The 22105-nt window shown below is 42.9% G+C and overlaps 1 protein-coding gene across 2 annotated transcripts in view; it reads left to right on the top strand.

The window, feature by feature from the left end:
• The window catches only part of STK3 (serine/threonine kinase 3), an 89804-nt gene extending 77368 nt beyond the window's left edge, over nucleotides 1-12436 (top strand). For both annotated transcript variants that reach the window (XM_054385352.1, XM_054385351.1), the window contains one exon: nucleotides 12278-12436. In XM_054385352.1, the coding sequence (XP_054241327.1) occupies nucleotides 12278-12436 (159 nt within the window). The remainder of the gene's footprint in view (nucleotides 1-12277) is intronic.
• The last annotated feature ends 9669 nt before the right edge of the window (nucleotides 12437-22105 follow it).

The following is a 22105-nucleotide window of genomic DNA, read 5'->3' as shown; positions in this document are numbered from 1 at the left end:
CTGTTGGTCTCTTCTCCCAGGGTCCCAGGTGAGCAGTGACAGCACAAGAGGAAATGGATTTGAGTTGTGCCAGGGGAGGTTTAGGTTGGACAAGAGGAAAAACTTCTTTAGTGAGAGGGTGGTGAAGGGTTGGCAGAGGCTGCCCAGGGAGGTGGTGGAGTCCCCATCCCTGGAGGTGTTCAAGAAGCTGTAGATGTGGTGCTTCAGACCATGGTTTAGTGCTCATGGTAGCTGAGTTATAGTTGGACTCAGTAATTTTAAAGGTATTTTCCAGCCTTAATGACTCTCTGATTCTATATAATCTCTGCTGGAGGACATTGGCAGTATGCCATGTAACTGCCTTGTTGCTTTCTCCACCTTAACTGCCCTTTTCCATTTCCCCACCTCTTCATAATTCTGTCTATTAATTGTTTGTGCCTAAACTCTTCCTTAAGGCCAGTGCTGACACAACTTCTTCTATTCTTATCTGTTTCTATGGTGTTTCATCCTTTTATTGCTCAGTGTTTCCTTATACAGTTTTCTGTGGTTGTCATGGCAACAATAAATAGCAAATTTGTCAATTTTCAGGCAATGCTGCTTTTAAAATTTTGATGGTTATTAAGTTGCTGAGCGAGAAATGAAATCTTTTCCACACTGTTAAGCAAATTAATATAATTAAATTACCTCGTAGTTTTGCAACATTGCTGCTTCTAGGCAAGGTGTTATACACTGAGATGCTATTTGGGAGGCTATAAATGAAACACATTTGTGGAGGTAGGAGAAATTGTTAATTTATTGGAACTACTCCTTTGCTGTTGTTATTCTAATGGCCAGGATCTGGTAAGTATGGTTGGCATTCTGGCAACATTGTCATCAACCAGGTTAACAGGCAGGTAGTTAATAATGACTGGGGTTCTCCCTGTAATGCAAACCACCAGTGGCCTAAGTGTGAACAGAAGATCTTCCCAGAGTGGAAGATGTTTGGAGATACTAATTGCAGAAGCAACAGAATGAAATGTTGCCTGGGGAAAAGGAGGCTCAAGGAAGACCTTATTGCTCTCTGCAACTGTGTGAAAGGAGGTTGTAGTGAGGGGGGGCCGGTCTCTTGTCTCAGGTAACAAGCAACAGGGTGAGAGGAAGTGGCCTCAAAGTGCACCAGGGATGTTTATGCACCAGGGATGGATATGAGGAAAAGAATTCTTCACTGAAAGAGTAGCGAAGCATTGGAACAGGCTGCCCAGGGAGGTGGTGGAATGGCCATCCTTGGAGGCATTCAAAAACTGTGTAGATGTGATGCTTAGGGACGTGGTTTAGTGAGGGGCTTGGCAGTGTTAGGTTAATGGACTTGGTGATGTTAAAGGTCTCTTCCAACCAAAACAATTCCATGATTCTCTAAGGTTGTGTTCAAAGCAAGAGAAGATACTCATGGTGGTTTGGGATTGAAATGAGTGAGGACTGCAAGAAGCCAACACACCAACTCCATGAATGGGTGTTTAATGCCAGCATCCCTAAGGAAAGTGGAAACAGTCCAAATGTGGCTGACAGAATTTACTCTAGAGACGCGGGAGTTCGACAGTGAGCACTGTAAATTGGGACTGGGATTAATGAACAGAGCTGGCACAAAAGCTTGCACAGCACCTGTTTGCATTGAGTGGTAAATCACAGTGAGGTGTGCAGGCTGTCATCTGAAAAAAAAAAACCCTAATTAAATAAGCCAGTGATGTTCTATACTCTGTGACAAAGCAAACAGATCAAATGCTGTAGACCTTCCTAAGCGGTATTACTGTGAAGGTAAAAGGTCTATGCTAATATTTGGCCTGGTTGCATGAATGTTTGAGTCACAGACAAAACACTTGATAATTAAACATGTCTTTGGCAGACGATTTTGGCAGTTGTGGACTCATTAAGTGAACGTGCCACTGAATCATTGAGCCTTGTTCAATGAATAAATGGAGTTTCTAAGTTAATAGAGAACCAGCATCACACTTGTCACAGGGTGGATTGTTTCAGAGCACAGAACAAGGTATGGTTAAGTGTTGAGTGCTGGGGTAGCCTGGATTTCTTGGGCTGATTTTGTAAGTTAATGTTGCTTTTAGGCATGTGTGGGTACATGAGATTCTGGAGTAAAGTGTTTTGATGTCAGTGATGATCGATTATTATCGTGTTCTATGTTTTCCTACTTTGGGGATATGTCTTGGTGTATTACTTGTAGTGAGAGTAGCCTGCTACATGCATGTGAAGGAAAAGGTTCTGTATGTTATTCAGAAGCTGCTAAGCAAGTGGTGCTTTTGACAGGTTATCCATTTCTGTCTTTGTTCTCTTATTTTAGGGCTAATTTAGTCTGGATTAGAAGCAAGACAGTAGCTGTCCACTAGACTGAGGCATTGCAAGGTGGATTTCATCAGGCTGATTAAAGGTTGTTTGATGGTGCTTGTTTCAGCTGTGTTTCACAAATGTGAAGCTGATGCATTGTGACAAAACGAAAACTAAATCCACTTTAATGAACCAGTGGAAGCTCTGCAGTATCTGACTGGCATGGTTTATAAATAAGACTTAATAAGAAGGCAGCATTAGGTCAGGTTTATAAACTACTGCTTAAAGCGTAAAGAGATTTTAAAAGAGGCTGCTCAGTTCTTGAGCACAATAAAAAATGTTTCCAAACAACTTGAATCAGTTTTGATAACATCAAAGTGGTCCTAAGGAAATGAGATCTCCAGCCCCTGTGGCTAGTGGGCTGTGGGATGAGGAGCAGGAGTGGGACAGAGCCCTTCTCTTCACTGGGGACTCTCTGAGCTGTGCTGCTGCTATGGGGAACCCAAATCACTGTATGTCAGTGCTTAGGAAAACTGAGCCACATCAAACCAGACCAGAGGAAAAAAGATGTGAGTGAGTAGAGACAGACTCAGGCATTCTGTAACAGCCAGCAGTGATTCTCTCAGAGCTTTAAAGCTGCACAGAAGATGAAACTTGGTGCTGTCTAGCAAAGATGCTTGGAGCCTCCAGCTAGGAGATTGCTTCTCGCAGCATCCACATGCTGTGTATTGGTGCCTAAGCTCAGGCAGGCTCGGCAGCTGCCCTCTCCCAGGGCAAAAGGCTTTGCTGAGGCAGGGATCTCCTCCCTCCTGCGACTAACAGTTCAGTTAAACCTCCCTGCTGAGCCCTGGCTTTCTTCAGTTGCTGCATTCAGGTTCTGCTCTTTCTTGTACTTTGCAGGCCTCTGTCAGCTGCTGTCTCACGTAATACTGTTTTTTACTGTCTTTGTTGTATTTTCTTCCTTTTCCTAGTCATGTAGAAACCTGCCATATGTTGCTTGTAAATTGCTCTAAATTTCTGGACTGTAGGGTTTTTCCTGTCCATCTTGCACCAAAAGTGACTGAAAGCCATCCTGCCTTGTTTGTAACTGCCAGAATGCTTCCTGCATGAAATAACCCCCAGAACAGGATTGCTGTCTTTTTCACATTTATTAAAGATGTTGTTTTATTCTCATAGATCCTTTCTGAACTGGCAGTTTTAAACTCAGCTGAATTTTCTTCCTGATAAAGAACAAAACTAAATCCTTTTCAATGTAGATTTGCATTTTAAAAATACTTCTGTGAAATTGGGAGCATTTTTTTTATTATTTATTTTATCTTTAGAATGTTTTGGGGGACTCTTAACTTAATTATTTTGATTTTTTTAAAAAATTGCTTTCATACCAGAAATTTTTATCTTCATTCCAGCATTTCCATTACAAAAATGTAACACTGAACATGTTAGAAATGATCTTGTCATGGAAGAATCAGATGGGAAGGAGGCAGTGCCTTCATTTGAAAACACTTTTTGAGTTTGAAGGTAGCATTTGGGGTTCTGTAGCTGAATGATAGCTGCAGGTTGCTGAAATATGATGTGGTGAAGTCAAGGGCACTGTAACAGAGCTGCTGCTGAAGGACAGCTAAAAAACACTGGCCTTGGAGAGCTACTGATTAGCAGAGAGAAATTGCTCACTATTTGATGCTGCTTAGCACACTGAGAGCTCTAGGTGAAGAATTCCTTTTTATTTTAGTGTTCTGTATCTTTGTTTGGGGGTATTTAAAAGGTGTTTGGTGGGTTTTTGGTTGGTTGTGTTTAATTCTCACGCTTTTTGGAGAGAGGGCCAGGGGAAAAATCTTTTCTATTTTTAGGTCAGGTGTGGTGGCTGCTTTGCTATCAGCACTTTGTGAGTCTATTTGCAATCAAGTTTAAACAGCATGGTGAGCAGCCAGATGGAGTTTTTTTTCCTAAGCTTGAGATGATTTACCTTGTTGGGAGCTCCAGCCAGTAAACATTTATAGTGTTCTTGGGAGCAAACTGTACCATGAAGCTGGTACAGAAAAATGCCTGCTATAGAAAATCACAGTATATAAAAACCAACTAAAATCTTCTCTAAGGCATTTCAAAGTGTGAATTTTTGCCTGTAATACTCTCAAAGTAATTAAAAAAAATCTGTGATGGGTGAAGCAATTCTGACAAGAAGGTGATGGCAAAGTAAGTGTTGTGCTTCAGCAGACTCAATTTAATGTAAGAATACACTCTGTAAATGACATACGGAAGAGGGAAGAGTAGGATTTTATTTCCTTATTTCCACTTAAATTTATTTATTAAACTCAATATCTATCAGATGCTAGATATTTGATCTCAAAGGTGCTTATTAATGTACATTTACTGCTGCCAGATACATTGCTTGCAGTTTATTTTCCTGTGTTCAGATGTTTCTGGCTTATTTATTTTGGTGCAAATCCTATACCTCACAACTACATGAACTTCAGCTGCTACAGTAGGTAAAAAAGCCAACATTAATTATATCTAAACTGCTTAGGATGTGAGAAGCCATTAATACACACTACAGTAATACACACTGCATGCCTGGTTTGGTCAGGAGCAGGGTAAGATTGGGACAGGCAGCAGTTGTTAGCATTATTGCTAATTTTCCACTGTGTTTTGCAGTGATTTGTGCTTTGCCTTGAATTGCAGGTCCTCCAGTCAGAATTGCTCAGTGAACCTTTTGGCTGCTAGGTTATATTTTCCTTAACCTTTTAGCCTCTTTAATTGTAGAAATGTTTACACTCTAGCTGCCTCCTTGTGACTCAGAAATGAAAAGGTAAAATAAAATACATCTCCCTCCTCCTAAAGCTCACTTATTTTAGGAATCTAATTTTTAAGGGTAATTTCAATAAGGTGAAGAACCCAGCTCGTGATTTTTGGATTTTAGGGCTGCCAGTACTTAACGTGCTCAAAGGAGAGAGCCCTGCCTGGTATTCAGCAAAGGTGTGCAAATGATAGCGTACACTAATGCTGCAGAAAACTTCTTTTCCCCTTAGTGGTTTGCTGTTGAAATGTGACTTTTATGCAGCTAACAAAATCCTTCTAGTGCTGAAAACTTTGATGATGGTGACTTAAGATTTTTAGCTTTGTGTTGTTAAAGTAATTAAAACAGTTTTAATGTCTCAACAGAGAGAATTCTACTAGTGAAAGCAGAATTTTAATCATGGGATATTTATATACAAGTTTATCCCTAAAAAGACTTTTAAAAATGACATGAGGTTGTCTGTCTTTAATTTTCTCTTAGTCCTGTGTGCTTATTTTACTCCCCAAAAAGCTTTGAGACCACTGCAGTCATGTGGAATGAACTTTGGCTTTTGGAAGTTAGGTTGTTGGGCCTTCTCTGTCATAAATTGTCAAAAACGATGATAGGAAATTAGATCCTTTTTATATTTGTGTAACTCCTGTGTTTTGCAACAAAAACTCAGCTCCCCAGGCATTCTGAAATGAATGCTTTTGCTCCATGCCCTGTCCAAGCTTGTTTCCACGACTGATTTGCTCGCTGTAGCAACAGCAGGGGTGGGGATGGCAGCAAGTCAGAGCTCTGATGTGGTTGCCTGAGACAGCTCCTCACCTGACACAGCTTACACAAGGGCAGCAGGACTACCTGCACAGGCATACACAGGGCAGTTCTCCCTGCTGCTGCACAGGAGCAGCTGAAGACAATAGGAGCTGTGGAGCATTTCCTCGCACACAGCTCTGAGGCAGCTGCTACCCAAGTGGGATTCACAGATTTTTGGGAGTGAATTTGTAGATGAGAAAAATTAGAATCATTTAATCACAAAATGTTAGAGGTTGGAAGGGACCTCCAGAGATCATCCAGTCCAACCCCCTTGCCAAAGCATGATCACCCAGGGTGGTCCACACAGGAATGCATTCAGGTGGGTTTTGAAAATCCCCGGAGAAGGAGACTCCACAACCTCCCTGGACAGCCTGTTCCAGGGCTCTGGCACCCTCACTGTAAAGAAGTTTCTCCTAATGTTGAATTGAAACCTTCTGCTTCAAGGTCAGAAAGGCTCACCTTGAACCTTTCTGATCCTGACTCAACTCTAACTTCCTATGCCAGTAAAAAGAGTTTCAAGTCATCAGTGAAGCTCATTCTGCTAGAGAAAAGAAAACTGCTCAGCAGAGGGGACAGCTGGAAAGAAAAACGTTTCTCTTCCTTGAGGCCACTAAGAACACAAACCAATCCAAGGCATGCACTGGTTAAATCTTAGAAAGTGCTATAGGCAACCCACTTCTGCAATTGCCATAGAAAATGATTGTTGTTAGCCATTCTGTTGATAGTTCATATTGTAGGAATTACTAGCAGATGGGAAAATAGATGACTCAGAATATAGCATTAACAATCCATATTTTTTTAATCAAAGGCTTCTAATAAGGCATGCTGCATCTGCAAGATTCATTTAAGCAGTTGCTAGGAAGAATTTGTTTTTTTCAAGTAAACACAACAAACTTGATACAGATTATTTTTTGACTGAATATCTATTTTCTTAACAATTTAAAACCTGAAAATGTATTTACTTGTTTTCCTTGCACCAGCTCAGTGGCAGTATTCCATACCTTAGTTTGATAGTCTGGGGCTTTGCAGTGGTAACTCATGCATTATAGAGTTACTAATGACATCTAATTTTATCATATTGGAAACATCACAGGCCTAGAGCTTTATTTACCTCTGTTAGCTGTCAAGGGTGGATTGAGATTATAGTGTGCTACATCCACCAAAACTTTGGCTTTTGGCCCCTGCAAGCTTTGGATGGCTATGGATATGTGCTGGCCAAGAGTGGCTAATGAGTTCCAGACTCTCCTCCAGACCCCTTTGCCTTAGTCCATGGAGTGCAAGCACCACTGAATGTCTCAGATACATGTCCTTCCTTCTGGCTGCTGTACTGGACACAGGTGGAAGGTAGTAGTCAGGATTTGCACTGCACCCTTTGCCTTGTCCTTGCTTCTGGCTGCTGTGCTGGACACGGGTGGAAGGCAGGAGTCAGGATTTGCACTGCACCCTTTGCCTTGGCTTTCCCTCTGACTCCTGTGCTGGACACAGGTGGAAGGCAGGAGTCAGGATTTGCACTGTACCCTTTGCCTTGTCTTTCCCTCCGACTCCTGTGCTGGACACAGGTGGAAGGCAGGAGTCAAGATCTGCACTGCACCCTTTGCCTCGATGACTTCCTGGGATATCATTTTTTGGTTCTGCTTTATCTCCTTCCCTCTCAGCTTTTTGCCACAGCACTTGGCTCTCTAGAGAAGAACACAGATGTATCTCCCAAGTGCCCACATTGGTCTGAATGTTTGTCAGTAGGATTTGATGAGGGTTGTGAACAAAAACTGCAAGGTGTGACCTGGGTCCTCCTGCAGGCAGAATTACTGCAAGTAGTTGTTACTCGGTTTGCTGAAAATAGGGATCCAAATGAAGCTGATCCAGCTGGGATGCAAGAAGTTATACTCGAAGACTGAAAAAAGGGAAAATGGTTACACTTCCCTTGCTTAAGTTTGGTTCTGGGAGATGACTGCATCAAGAAAGAACTCCTCATGTGTCACTGTTTGAAAACATGTGAAAAAAACAATTAACCTGCAGTCAGCACTGACCAGAGTGAGAATGGTTTTGCACAGGAAAAATTCTTCTGGCGTGATGCTAAACTGTGCTGCCTTTGCCCAAGCTTGCATGGTAACACTCAGTTATTTTTCCTTCAGCTGCAAAACTCAATGGCTGCTTCTTAACCCCCCAGATGGATCAGCAGTGGTTCCTGCCACCTTCTCACAAGGGGAGTGCACCTCTTTCTGCAGCATTTGTAGCTCTGACCTGTGCTCTGTGCACTGGTGGATCACTTCATGTCTAGAGCTGCCCCAGCTTCTGGATTTGTACTGTACCCCAGCCTAATGAGGATGGGCACATTAAGGCAAGCTTGCTAATGATTCTTTATCTGTTCTGCTGCTTTTGAGTAGCTGAAAACTATAGCTCAGTTAAAAGGTTATTTGTGCTCTGATTATCTGCTGGTTGTCTCAGCTTAAGTTGGTGTTGCTAAAAGCATCTTCTGTCACTGGAAGCTTAGGCTGATGGAGCTTCTTTCTGCATGGGTACCTTTCTTCCACCACGATTTCCCCTGCATCAGGGAGAGGAGAAGGTGGAGCAGGAGCTTCTGGCATTCAGCTTATAGCACTGGGAGCCTGCCCCAGAGGGATGACTGTTAGCTGGCCTTTTTGTAGGCAAAGTCCTTTGCTGTAGCAGATTTCAGTGGGTCTTTCTTGAGAGCAACTGTGTCTTGAGAATCCACCAGCTTGTAGAAAAAATTGTTCTGTGTTACCTGGCTCTGGAGGCAGCTTTGCTTTTGTTTTCCTCTTCCTCACTTCTTTTAAGTATTGTAATTTCTTTAGTGATGAGATTAACAAATAGACCTTTCAGGAGAAAAGTTTTTTTTCCTGTACACATCTAATTTTCCTGCCAACAAAGTAAGTTTGCATAGCCACTCTGAAAGACTGCACGTGTGTGCAAACCAGATGCACCCCCTGTCTGAATAGCACATACTGTTGCATGGCATTCAGTCATGGCATTAAAAAATAACCAGCCAGCACACCTAAGTCTCTTTCTTCAGAGCTACTCTCAAACCACTCTGCATCCCACCTGGATTTGTGCCTGAATGTCCCAAGCAGCGTCCATTCACCCTGTATACTGAGTCCTGTGGCTCCCTGTGTCCCCTGGGTGATATGGCTGAGATAGTTCGGAAAGATTCTCATTCTCAGCCTTCAAAAATTAATTCTCTTTCTATTTTATTTTCCATCCCAGCTGTCTGTGATCTATAAAGAATATTTAATTCTGTTTGCTGGCTCTGCTTCTTGATGTGAAATGTAAATAAAAGCTCACCCATCACATTCTTCTCTGACAATTTATTAAAAGGAAAAGTTTCTCAGTGCAGAACGATTATGTGTTTGCATCAGTTGGAGTCTGTTCTGGGCAGTCTAAACCTGATGTCTACAGTGGTGGCTGAGAGGGAATAAATGGCTGCCTGGGCTGGCCCAGAGCTGGCAGGAGAGTTCATCAGTGGCAGTGCTCACAAAGCACACAGGATTACTCCCAGTGGCTTCCTTGTCCCTTTGCTTGCCCATGAAGCCTCAGGTACGTTTCTCCTGTCACACTTGCTAAACACCATAGTTTATTGCTTCTCTCATCCATGCTGTGGTTGGATCAGTTAACCAGGGGAGTTGGCACTGTCATCTGTTCATATACTGCAAACCTCTCTGACATTGCACTGCTGCAAAAGAGCATCTTCACTGAAGGGTGTCTGTCATGTGCTGGTTACATTTGCCAGTGGAATGAAAATGAAAGAAAATGGTAGGGTTTTAATCTTCTTTCTCTGAAAATGGAAACAGGTTTCGCTGCAAAAGTTCTGGTGACTGAGGAATTTTGATTCCTTTTCCTCATCCTTTCTTGTGTATTTCACTTGGGAGGAATACAGTAAACCCGTGGATATTGAATTCTTTGGGAGGCAACTCGTTCTTCCTCCTACTGTCCAAGGGAGAGAGAGAGACTGCTGATGAGAGGTCTCTGAAGCTCATGCAGGTCTAAGGATCTTTGGTCCTGGAGGATATTTTGGCACCTGGGGTTTAATTCTCATCCTCACTAGGAACCTTCTAGTTGAAATGAGGTTGTATGAAAATGTGCATATTTTCCCTGATGCTCCTCTCTGAATTTCTGAGCTGCACACCCTCTTTAAGGCAACTTGAAGTTACCTATTTACTAGGTACAATGTAGCCTATTAGTAGGAGTCACAACACTGGGCTTTGCGCTGTGTGTAGCAACGTGTGTTGCTAATTTCTGTGCCTCAGATGCTGATAAAAATAAAGATCAAAAGCAGCATTTCATTCTCAGGGAAAAGAAATGAGACTGTCTGGATGGAAGGCTGCCCTAGATTCCTGAACAAAGTACTGACTCAGTAGTAGGTGGATTCAGAAAAGGTTTTCTTCCCCCCACCCCCTCGAGCTAGGTGGTGTGCTTGTTTGTGGTGTCAGAATATTTGCAAACAAAATACCTCTTACCCCTTCCCTAGGATGAAATTATTTGTGCTATTTGAAATTTGCTGCTATTTGTCATGCTCAGTGAGGAGTAATTGGCACGTAGGCAATGCTGACAATAGAAATGCAGAGAGGCACCAAACTTCATCAGCAGAAAAATATATGGGAGAGCCAAGGGGAGCATATGTGAGAAGTAGATTTATGGCAGTTTCCCTTTGACACCGTTTCCCATGGAATTCTCTGGACAAAACTGCTGCTCGTGGCTTGGCTGAGCACAGGCAGTGCTGGGTCAAACACTGCCTGAGCCCCAAGAGTGCTGGGCAGTGGAGTTCAATCCAGCTGGCAGCTGGTCACAGGTGGTGCTCCTCATGGCACAGTGCTGGGACCACTTCTGTTGACCACTTCTCTTCTCACAGGTAATTAGCAATAAGAAGGGAGAATGGCCTCCAGCTGCACCAGGGGAGGTTTAGGCTGGATGTTAGGAAAAAATTTTTCCTTGCAGGAGTGGTCAGGCATTGGAAGAGGCTGCCCAGGGAGGTGGTGGAGTCACCATCCCTGGAGGTGTTTAAAGGTCATTTAGATGTGGCACTTAGCAACAGGGTTTAGTGGTGAACTTGGTAGAGTAGGGTTAATGGTTGGACCTGATGATCTCAGGATCTTTTCCAACCTGAATGATTCCATGATTCTATGATTTTAATGTGCTCCAACACCTGACAAGACTCAAACCTTTTATTTGCAGCATCCAGGGAGCCAATTAAATGAGTTCCTTCTTATATCATCTGTCATTTGTAATGGATGAAATCTATGGAACTGTTGAGCATTGTGAGAAAATGGTTTTATGTAAAGAAAAACCCTTGCTCAAAGGTAGCTTCCTGCCATGAGTTCAGGAAATCATTTCATGGATCATTCAAACACACTTAGCAATTTGCTTTGACTGCTTCTGGCAGCAATCTGTTGAGGCAAATAGGTGCCTTGTCTTTCTTATCACAAAGTACCTCTGAATGCCTGCCCTGCTGTTCCCTACAGCAGCTGATTTTCAGGCCTCCCTGAGAGGCTGCAGTTCAGTAAGTATTTGATTAAGCAAAATAATTTACCTACATGACTCTCATTGTGCATCCTTTGGCATGCTTTATTTCAGTGCCAGTTAAACTGCAGCCCTGTGTTTATTTGCAGCCTGTTTGTAAGGTTTGAAAAGTGTTTGGCTTGTTGGTTTTTTTTTTTTTTGAATGAAATGTGCTCTGTGTTTGTTTTGATAATGCTGTCTGATTACTTCCTGGCTTTTGGTCACATAAACAGTTGTATGTGTGTACACATGGCCTCCAAGTGTGTAAGAACACTGCAGCTGTAATCTCCTGGGCCTCTAAGAACCAGCAAAGAACATCAGTGTCTTCATGGGTGACATATATTAATTTAAAATTTAATTAATTAATTTAAAAATAATTAATTTACAATGTGAGTTTGATTTCAGCTTACTATTTTTAAAAAACAAAAGAAGAAAAGACTTAATCCTAGAATGGCTCAGGTTGGAAGGGACCTCACAGCTCATCTTCTCCAGCCTCCCCACCATGGGCAGGGTCACCTCTCAGCTAGGTACTCCAGGCCTTATCCAACATGGCCTTGAACAGTATGCTCCACCTACAAAACTTGCCTCCAGCTGCTGATTTCAAGGGAAAAAACATTTTGGAATCTTTCACAAGGATCCAGGAACTGCCAGGAAGTTAAGAGTTTCACCTTTGGCAATGGCTGTTCACTTCAGGATGTGGTTTAATGGCCATGGTGGTCTTAGGTGGAAGGTTGGACTGGATGATCTTAAAGGTCTCTTCCAACTGAAACTCTTCTATGACTCTCTGATTCTAACTGTGAGTTAAAGACTTATGAAAGGTGGTGGTTTTCATTTGTGTTGTGTTTCATCCTTTTTGTGTTTTGTTTTCTGTTGTTGGTTGTGTTGCAGTTAAAGAATCTGAGTTTAGAAGAACTACAGATGAGATTAAAGGCTTTGGACCCTATGATGGAGCGAGAAATTGAGGAGCTTCGCCAGAGGTACACTGCAAAGAGACAACCTATCCTAGATGCCATGGATGCAAAGAAAAGGAGGCAACAAAATTTCTGAGCTCCTTTTGCTTTCAGAGTCAGTACTCTGAGTCAGTGTGGCCACTGGGAACTTTGTAAGTCTGAAGGAATTCCATTATGAGAGTTTTCAAAAACCCAATGTTTTGACTTTTCCTTCACAAGCAATGACAATTGGAGCAGTGCAAGAGAATACATCCAGTGTTCTGCAAGAGCAGTGACACACAGTACCACCTGGCTGTGTTTTCAGATGTCCAATGTAACAGATTCTACGATTTAATCTGTTACTTCCCAATCTCTTTCAGGTGGGTAGTGGTAACTTGGTGTTGTACATTAGGAGTTGTGTTTGGGAGCACCTGGAGCTGTTTCTCGATTGTGCAACACTACAGGGCCTTATGTTGCAATATATTTTCTTCCCACTTAGTAACATATTTATTATGTAATCTTTGGTTATCCTATTTATTTTATGCCTGTTTGTTTGGGGTTATTTTTTATGAGGAAGTATTGAGGTAATACTGTGGAGAGCAGAGCCCAGGTGAGAGAAAGTCATTCTTGGAGCAAAAGGAAAAAAAAAAAAAAAAGCTCACCACTGTGCTACCTTTTAAAACTTCAGTTTCAGCAAGCATCCCAGTTCAGGACAGCACCTGAACATGTACCCAGCCCATTCATGCCATTAGGATTTAAGCATCAAATAAGTATTGAGCAGGTGTTTTCCTGCTCTGCTGAAGCAGAAGCTGTGGCTGTAGCTGAGCAATGCAGTTATGCTGCAGGACATCCTTCTAGAGAGCCTTTCTGTCATTCTCACACACACCCAATGATCTCTCATTGAACAAAACAAACCAAGTGCCTAATCAGTCTGGATTCTTCTGTTGCTCAGGAGAAGCAATACTTGCAGTCACTCCTTCAGTGGAAGTTTCCAATTGCTATTGCAATTCTGACCAGTATAAACCTCTATATTGCACCCTAGTTTTGTAATGAAGTAGCAGCTACACTTCCTGGATATGTTTGTTGGTTTGGGGTTTTTTGGTTCATTTAAATTTTCATCACTGTTTTGAGGGGAAAGGGGAGTTATTAGTGGTTTAGGTTTGGTTTGTTTTCACGTTATAGATAGGAAGGGATAGTAATTTAAAAGCCAAAGAAAATAGAATTAATACTTCTAGATAATAAGTACTGAAAAGAAGCAACATTTGGCAGTCGCCTGACGGTGTTCTGTCCTGCAGTTGCTAAACATTCAAAATTCCTGTAGTCTTCCAGTGTAGATTTTTGGGGAATCAGAAATGCAGGACCAAGCTCTTGATATCTTCTGACAAATTCTTCTGTCTGGTTTATATTGTGGGCTGTCTGGTAGGTAGAATTTATAACATTGCAAGAACTATTTCAGGCTTAGCAGAAAGTGTGATCCACTTTGTGAACAATCTGCTGTGTTCTCTGTTGATCTCTTTCCTGGGGTTGCCTTTTGTCTCAATAACCTCACTGTGATAGCCATGCTTGTATGTAAATGACAGCTGAGAAGATCTTTGCATTCAGCCTTCACCTGTTACACTTTTAAGGTGACTACAGTATAGGCATCTTTTGCTAAATGCTTTGTGGAAGTCAGCAATCATCTCATACCTCTGAACATTTACTGTCAGCACACGTGGACCATTAGATGGAAGAGTGGGGTGCATTGCATCATAAAGCTTGTGCAGAAGAAAACCAAAAGCTTTTGCAGGCTTAGCATCCTACAGCCATGCTGGGCCCATGCTTGGGGTTGAGCTGTGCACAGCCATTGCTGTCACTGTCATTCTGTGTGGGGGTATTGGCTTGCACACCACACTGCCACATGTAACTCCCAGGGTCACACAGATCCTCATTGTGATTATTAGAATATCCTTACCCTCCACTCTCTTCATATCTCATACAGTAATGAGCATCCCTTATGAAAAAGCAAGAACACAGAAGATCTATAAAAATTGCTTTAGGCAAGATAAAATGCACTTGCTACTCTCATGCCTCACATTTGTACAACAAAGGGATGGCAAGGCAAAAATGGTGTAATGCTAGCACTGTGCCATTGGATTGTGATCATCATGGAGCAGCAGAACAACATCAACCTCCCCCTGTTGCTATGGGGTTATTTATTTAAAATTAATTTAGAATTCATGGACTCCACTGTGTGTGTGCATACAGATACTTCTGTATGGGTGCACACACATGTAAGCATATCTCTATATAGAAGAAATAAATATAAACCAGACTGAAACCATCAGGAGAGGAACCCAGCTCGCTTCTTCTTGGTGTGCCTTTTAAGCCAGGTGTCATTGTCCAGACACTCCTGCTTGCATCATTTGCAGCTTTCTTTTCCTTTACTTTCTCAACCTTTTCCCACCCAAACCAAGCCTTTGATTTGCAGTGTAACAGACAAGGTAACAAAGTGCTCACAAATGTCATGTCCTGTGTATTCTGAAAACTTCAGCAATGCAGTGCGCTAAGCAGAAATTGCCTCTCCAGAGGGACTCCAGTAAAAGGCCTTTTTAGCCTAGAGCTGTTGCAATCTGAAAGGTATCAGAAGACAAAGGACATGCTGCATTGAAACAAGTCACATTCTGTGCACATGTATGCACACAGGTGTGGATTATACATGCAGGAGAAAAATATGAAAGCCATGGAATAAAGTAAAAAAAATCATAGAATCCCAGAATGATTTGGATTGGAAGGGAACTGAAAGATCATCTAGTTCCAACAGCCTACCATGGACACCTGCCACTAGACCTGGTTGCTCCCATCCAACCTGGCACTGAAAACATCCAGGGAGGAGGCACCCACAACTTCTCTGAGCGACCTGTGCTGAGCAAGCTGCTTAAACTGAGTGAAAAATGCCTTCTGATACACTGTAAATGGGGGGGATCGAGAACATTTGTGACGAAAGAATGCCTCCAACAATTAATATTAACTCAGTAATGTCCTTCTGGCTACAGTCAGTGCCAGGGCTGGTTTCTGGCTTCAGAAGCCAGTGGTATTTGGCTCTAAATTATGTGCCAGCACAACATAACAGAAATACATTTTATACTGAGAGAGGGAGAGAGATGCTTTCTTTTCTGTCTTCTGGTCATATAAATGAATCAAGTCATCCATGTTGTTGACTACAAATCTCTACTGGAGGATGAGCATCTCTGTAAAGAAAAGCCAGCAGTACAAGAAGGAAGACATTTTAAAAGCAAGCCTTGCAGGAAATCTGATGGAACTACTGACAAGTTAACCTTCAGTAAAATTATAGCTAAACAATTTCCTTGTTTGCTCTGGTTTTGTATGTCTAGGTTTAGTAGGTAAAAAAAAAATGGAAAAAAAATTGAAAAATCCTTACCTGTTACTAAACATTTGTAATAAAAGCTACTTTTTCATGTATGATTGCTGTCTTGTTGTTCATTCTAACTGGAGTGATACTATGTGAACAGGAACCATTCATGTTCATTTCAGGAGTCATCTCTCATGCTTTTAGCTCCTTCCTGTGATACTGTGAGCCCAGCTGTGAGTGCAGAAAGCCACATCTCTCCAAGTCAGCTCTGGAAATGTTTTGGTTTTTTTTTTTCCCAGCTCAAGAGATTTCTGCCAGCTCTACAAGTCTGAGGATCTCAAGAGATCAGTGTAAGGACAGGAATCCTCCATGCTTTGTGGAAGTCCCTCTCTCTGCAGTCTGAAGTTGCTAAAGGCCTAATCCTGAGAAAGCTGAGCACCATCCTAAGACACTAGCAGTCTTCATAGAAAGCCTTTACTTGGAGGTACCAGTAGACATGAGCAGGCTTAGATGCTTTTCCTAGGTTTTCCTAGGTTTTCTCAGAAATTTTCTTAGATTTTTCTGGTGTAGTGAGATCAGCCATAGGCTTAACTAGGAAAAGTGAATGCATTCAGTCTTTCAAGGTCCCTTCCAACCTAAACCATTCCATGAATCTTTCCCTAGACAAGTCCCAAGAGAGAAACAGAGCCCTCCTAGTGGTGGTTCTCCCCTCAGGTTGCTGAGCAGTGTAATAGTTCTTTAGCTGTACATAGGTGTGCACAGACACCCACCCAGACACCCCCTCTACCTCCTACTCATCCTTCCACTCCCTTGGTGTCACTGAAGGGACCAGTGCATGAGAAGACGGCCCTCAGATATTTGCAACCCTGCTTTTTCCCCTCCCTAGATCTTTCTGTTGCTTTGCCCTCCTCCTGGGCTTGTGTGGTTACTGTTCAGGGAAACCTCACAGGCAATACATCAAAGAGGGAGACGAAAGCTTTGATTTGATTTATCTGACACTGAGCCTTTAGTGTGATGCATCAATTGCTATTTCATTTTTATTACAGCACCATGGGGCAGGCAGACTTAGCAGCAAGAGGTGGCTTTTTGATCTCTCGGCGCACATGCAAACAGGTGTTGGAGCCCAGAGATTAGGGAGGTCAGAGATTATTTGGAGAAGGATTAAGCAGAGTTACCATTTTTCTTAGCAACCATATCCAAAAGCTTGAGAGGCTTTTTTACATGCAGGCCTTGTTTCAGTCTGTAGATAAGTTGTATCTGTTTGCCACACACTGGTCTCACCAGAGCAGAGCAAAAGGATGGATGTGATGTGGCTGAAAGCAATGCATTAGGTTTGATAAATAAACCTCTTTCTCCTAGTTGGTGTAATTCTAACTCTTGTTGACACTCAGATGTTTCAACAACCCCCAAATCTGTAATTGTTTGGATAAATAGGGAATTGAAGCTTTAGGGCCAACAATTCAGTAGCTCTGCATTGCAACAACTGATGTAAATTTATTCTGAGTGTGTTTAAGTGTAAAGCCTTTTAAATGTGGTTAACATTGATGTATTCAACTGACACCATCTTTATACATCTCACAGCACTTCAGGTACTGAAAAAAACATGATGGCTTGGTCCTGCCTTGCAGCTGAAGTAGGAAGAGGTCTTCTCTGTTTGCCCAGTATTTAGTTCTGTAGGCAGATGCTGGACTGTTCTAGAACAAACAATCATAGAGGTGATTACTGCTGCATTTCTGAGCTGTCTTCCAGCTTCTGTCTTTGTTAATGGGAATGAAGCAGCTCAGGGCTGAAGGAGCACCATGCTGCAGATCCAAACAGCTGCTGTGCTCCCTCATCACAGCAAGCAGCAGGAGCTGCATGGTCTTTCTTTGCCAAAATACCACAAGACTGCCAGCTTCAAGTTTAAAGCTCCCTGTTACTGACCCAAGCGAGGGGAGAGTATCCCTAACACCCCTGGCTGTGCTTAAAAAGGGTGGAATCTAAACTTTGGAAAGCTGGTCTCTGATGTTTGGTCCAGATCCCTAAATTAAACCAGGCAAGGCACTCTGCAAGAAAAACTTAACATCTGGAGCTGCCAGCCCATGATCTGGAGTAGGAATAAATTAGAATTTCCTTAGTAATTAACTGGCTGGTAATTAAAGGGGCTATGCTAAGTTGTCAATGGTCAGAGCATTTCCTAGGATGGGACAGAACCATTTAAAAAGTTACATAATAATTGAAAAGGACAATTCCCACTGAGAGGTGCTGCAGTTGACACTCCCAAGTCAGGAACTCCAACCACTGGTTCTGCTGTCTCATGACCCCACCACGTCACCCATTCAGTGGAGGTGATGTAGGACAGGAGGCCACAGGAGCAGCAGAGAGAGGGAAGCAAGGGGTACAGCACATAGGATGGGCAGAGCTGTGGCTGCTGGCAATCAAACCACTTTGGTATCTGAGTACCACTCATCTTACAGACGGGACTGAAAGCTGTCTTTGAAGGCCAGCAGTGCAATCAGTCTGCACAGAACTGTGCCCCACACAGAGCACCTGCACCCATGATGACAACAAGAAGATGCTGGGAGTGGGCAGCTCTCTTAGGGTGCTTTAGATGGAGAGAAGAAATTGGCAGATTTGTAGCAGACTTTGCCCAATCCCCCCAAAAACCTTAGCCCTGTTTATTTCTGAGCAGGGATCAGTGGGAATCCAAACCCCACTGGTACCCTGAAATGAAGAAGAGTGGGAGGTGCTGATGTCTCTTCTACACTTGTGTGAAGCTGAAGTGTTGGATTTGTGCCACTGCCTGCTGCAGCCAGATGCATCATTTATCCAAGTGACAACTCAGGTGATTCAGGATTGTCTGTAAAGGGTGAGACCATGGCAGACCAAAATGTTTCTGCTGTGTCCAGTGGGAGGTGAGTCCGAACCTCAGCACCTCTGGGACAATTCTCCATGCTCTGCATGAGCAGGAGAAATAAATACCAGAGCCAGCCCTTTGCTAGCAGTGTCATGCTGTCTTGGAAACACTTTCTAGGCTGTTCGGAGGTTGTCCTCTCTAGCTGATAACCCATAATTTTATATGCAGGAGGTGAAGAGATCCACAGTCCTTAATGAAGATGGTATTTCTTAACAACTGCAAGGACTGCTCTGAAGGCACAGCTATTACAGCTGTCCCTGAAGCAGCTAAGCAGAGAACTGCTGCTTTGGATGCATTGCCCATTGCTGCATTGTTAACCCAGCTCAGGTCAGAAGCATCATCCTTTTTTTTAATGTTATTTGACTTCTTTTTAAAGAGAAAAGGCAAAATCAGTAAAATGTCTTTTGGAAACAGCATGGAAATATTCTTCTAGCCCTGCCTAAACGGTGAGTGGCTTGAAAACAAGCTACAGGAGATCAAATCAATTTCTGGTGTAATTTAATGGGAATCCAGGTGCATCAGCTGCGGGGAAAGAAAAATAACAACATGATGAGAAAAGAATGGCTCTGGTACAACACCTCACTGAGGGATGTGAGTGGTGACTGTAGGGTGAATGTTGTTTGAAAGTACCATCAAAGGTACTCTGAAAGTCAGGAGCGTTGTGAGAGGAAATGGATAACCAGCACAGCAAGAGCAGTTACTCCAGGGGCTTTCTGCTGTTTCTGTGTGCACAGCTGGGGCCCCTAAGGATGGGGGATGTTTTGGAACAGATGAAAGGTCATGTCAAGTTGATTTAGCACCTATGAGTGCTGTTGGTATATTGCTTAGTCCCTAATCTGCAAGGTAGAGAACAAGAAGCTTACACTATTTGCTCAACTGAAAAATGTGAGTTCCCACCACAGCCACCAGCTAAGAGCATTTTTAAAATTAGAAAGGTAGCCTGATGTTTCTGTCTCAGAGAAACCTATCTCCACAATAAGACCCAGGCCTCGCTGGGGTTGTCATATATGCTCAAAATATCTTGAAATGTCAACCAGTTCTTCCTCCCTGCTGAAACAGACTTTTAACATGCATTTAATTTCCATTTTGTGGCACAAAAATGAGCTCTCCAGCATGCTCTATGCTACTGGCACGAAGAGTGCCAGGTACAGCACTGCCCTGCAGTCTCAGAAAGTCCCATACAGAAAGGTAAAAATGTTGGAGGTATTCAAGGTGGAAAATTGAATGTGAAGTTCCTTAAGCCTGCAGTGTGAAGTAGTTCCTGCTATATAGAATATGTGGGGCAAAACCAGTCTGCTTTCAGAACGGATAAAGTAGCCTGCAGGGAAAGAGAGAATTAGCAGCTGATGAAAGTGAATCATAAACCAGGCAAGAACACAAAATCTGGACATATATAGAAAGCTGAATCCCAATGTATATATAGATTTTATATCTTAGGAAAATAAGACAAGATGTTGCTTCTCAAAAATATCTCTGACTCTCATAGTGGCCTACATTTGTACTAAAAATCCAGCTTCTCTAGCAGCTTATTCCTGGCAATAAAATGAGTTGCCTCACTTGAAATGTTGCCATAAGCCTCATTTAGGCAATTCCAAGCTCTCAGCTGAAAGAGAGCAGGAGCAGCATTTTCACCAGGGCCAGGAAGGTGCCAGTCAGAAGGCAAGAAGAGCAGGTGGAGTGAAGCATCCCTCATTAAACTGCACATCCACAGTGAGCAGATTTCTGACCATTACACTTTCCAAGTTTCAAACACAGCAGAGGGTGGCTCATTTGTCCTCTCTGCCCTCATTTCTGACCTGCTGGTTCACAGAGGTGAAGATGGCCCTGCTCTTACAACACAGCTCTGGCAAAAGCTCTGACTGCTCACAAGCACACCACCTCTGCTCCTCTGCCAGGCTTTGGCGAGGTCTGCTTTGTCCTTCAACATGGAAACATTTTCCTGTCACTTTCATTTAATGAGAGATGAGGATTCTCAGCACTTCCTTGGCCTGAGCCCTAGAGCAGAGGTTACTTGAGCATCTCCCCTATGAAGAGAGATTGAGATCCCTGGGGCTATTTAGTCTTGATCTGATCAATGTCTCTCAATATCTGAGGGGTGGGTGTCAAGTGGAGGGGACCAAGCTCTTTTTGGTGGTTCACAGTGATAAGACAAGGAACAGTGGGTTCAAACTTGAACATAGAAGGTTTCAGCTCAACATGAGGAGAAACTTCTTTACAGTGAGGGTGACAGAGCCCTGGAACAGGCTGCCCAGGGGGGTTGTGGAGTCTCCTTCTCTGGAGACTTTCAAAACCCACCTGGATGCATTCCTGTGCAGACTACCTTAAGTGATCCAGAGGCGTTGGACCTGATGATCTCTTGAGGTCCCTTCCAACTTCTGATAGACTGTGAGACTGTGATAATTCGTATCAGGAAAGATGTGCCTCATTCTTCCTTACCCAGGTATTTTGGGGGAGCTAAACCAACAGCATTCCTGAAGTCAGAACTGTTATTATCCCCCTCAGTGAGAAATTCTGTTAGTCATGAGCAAATATCAAAGAGATAGAATCCTGCACAGTGCAGGCTCAAACAGATCAAATCCAAGCAGCAATGCAGGAAAAAAAAAAAAAGGTTACATCCCCATGGATGGTCAGGGGAACATGACTTGCAAAAGGAAAACCAAGAGGAAGCTTGACAGGTGTAATCCTGTGAAAGTAAGGGCATGTGGTTGCTGTCTATAATCACACCATGCATGCAAACACTAAGAGGAAAATGAAATATTGAAGGTAAAGAACAGTGGTGGCATGAGGGGGGAGAAAATAATCTAATTTAAAGCAGCCATTAATAAAGTGCCACTGAAAGCTGCATGAGCCTTGTAGAGCAGCATGGCTCTGGAATGCTCCTCTAGAGGAGGGGGCAGCAAGACTTTGACTGCTTTTAAGGTGGAGTTAGTGAAGTTTGTGAAGGGAATGTCTGTTTGCTGTGCAAAGTTGTTGTCCTGCTAATAAGAAGATATTACATTTCAGTGCTTCATTTATTTCATGTCTTTGATCCACAGCACTTGTAGAGAAAAGCAATAATGAAAAATTCCTTCCAACCAGGGCAATAAAAGTCCTCGTTCCTTGGGGTATTTAATTGTCTTTAGTAAGACACGCTCTGGGCATGTCCCATTCGATGTTTGCAGGAATGACAGAGTAGCAGCCCCACAAATAATAATAACTCTAGAAGGTAAGGTAAACTTTAGGTTAGGGAAAGGATGTGCTGCGAGGTTTGGATCCAACCTGTGCAATGCTAAACTAGCAACAGCTGAGGGCATTTGTGACTCTCTGGCAAGTTGAGGGGGCTTCAAGGAACTGCCCTGAGAGTCATTGGCTTTCAGCTGCTTGTGAAACTGAGAGAAAACCACTGCTTGCAGCTGAGCTCTTCAAGGCCCCAGGCAGCAGACCTAGTGAGAACCTGCTTGTCCTTGACATCAGTGGGAGAGTGTATGTGCTACACAGGCCCTCCTCTTCCTTCCCTCAGACCTCCCTGGCCAGTGTATGTGCTACACAGACCCTCCTCTTCC

This window comes from Indicator indicator, chromosome 12 (assembly GCF_027791375.1).
Source record: "Indicator indicator isolate 239-I01 chromosome 12, UM_Iind_1.1, whole genome shotgun sequence".
In the NCBI taxonomy this organism is placed as follows: Eukaryota; Metazoa; Chordata; class Aves; order Piciformes; family Indicatoridae; genus Indicator; species Indicator indicator.
Note: the sequence above shows the minus strand (reverse complement) of the source record. Positions and strands in the feature narration are given on the sequence as shown.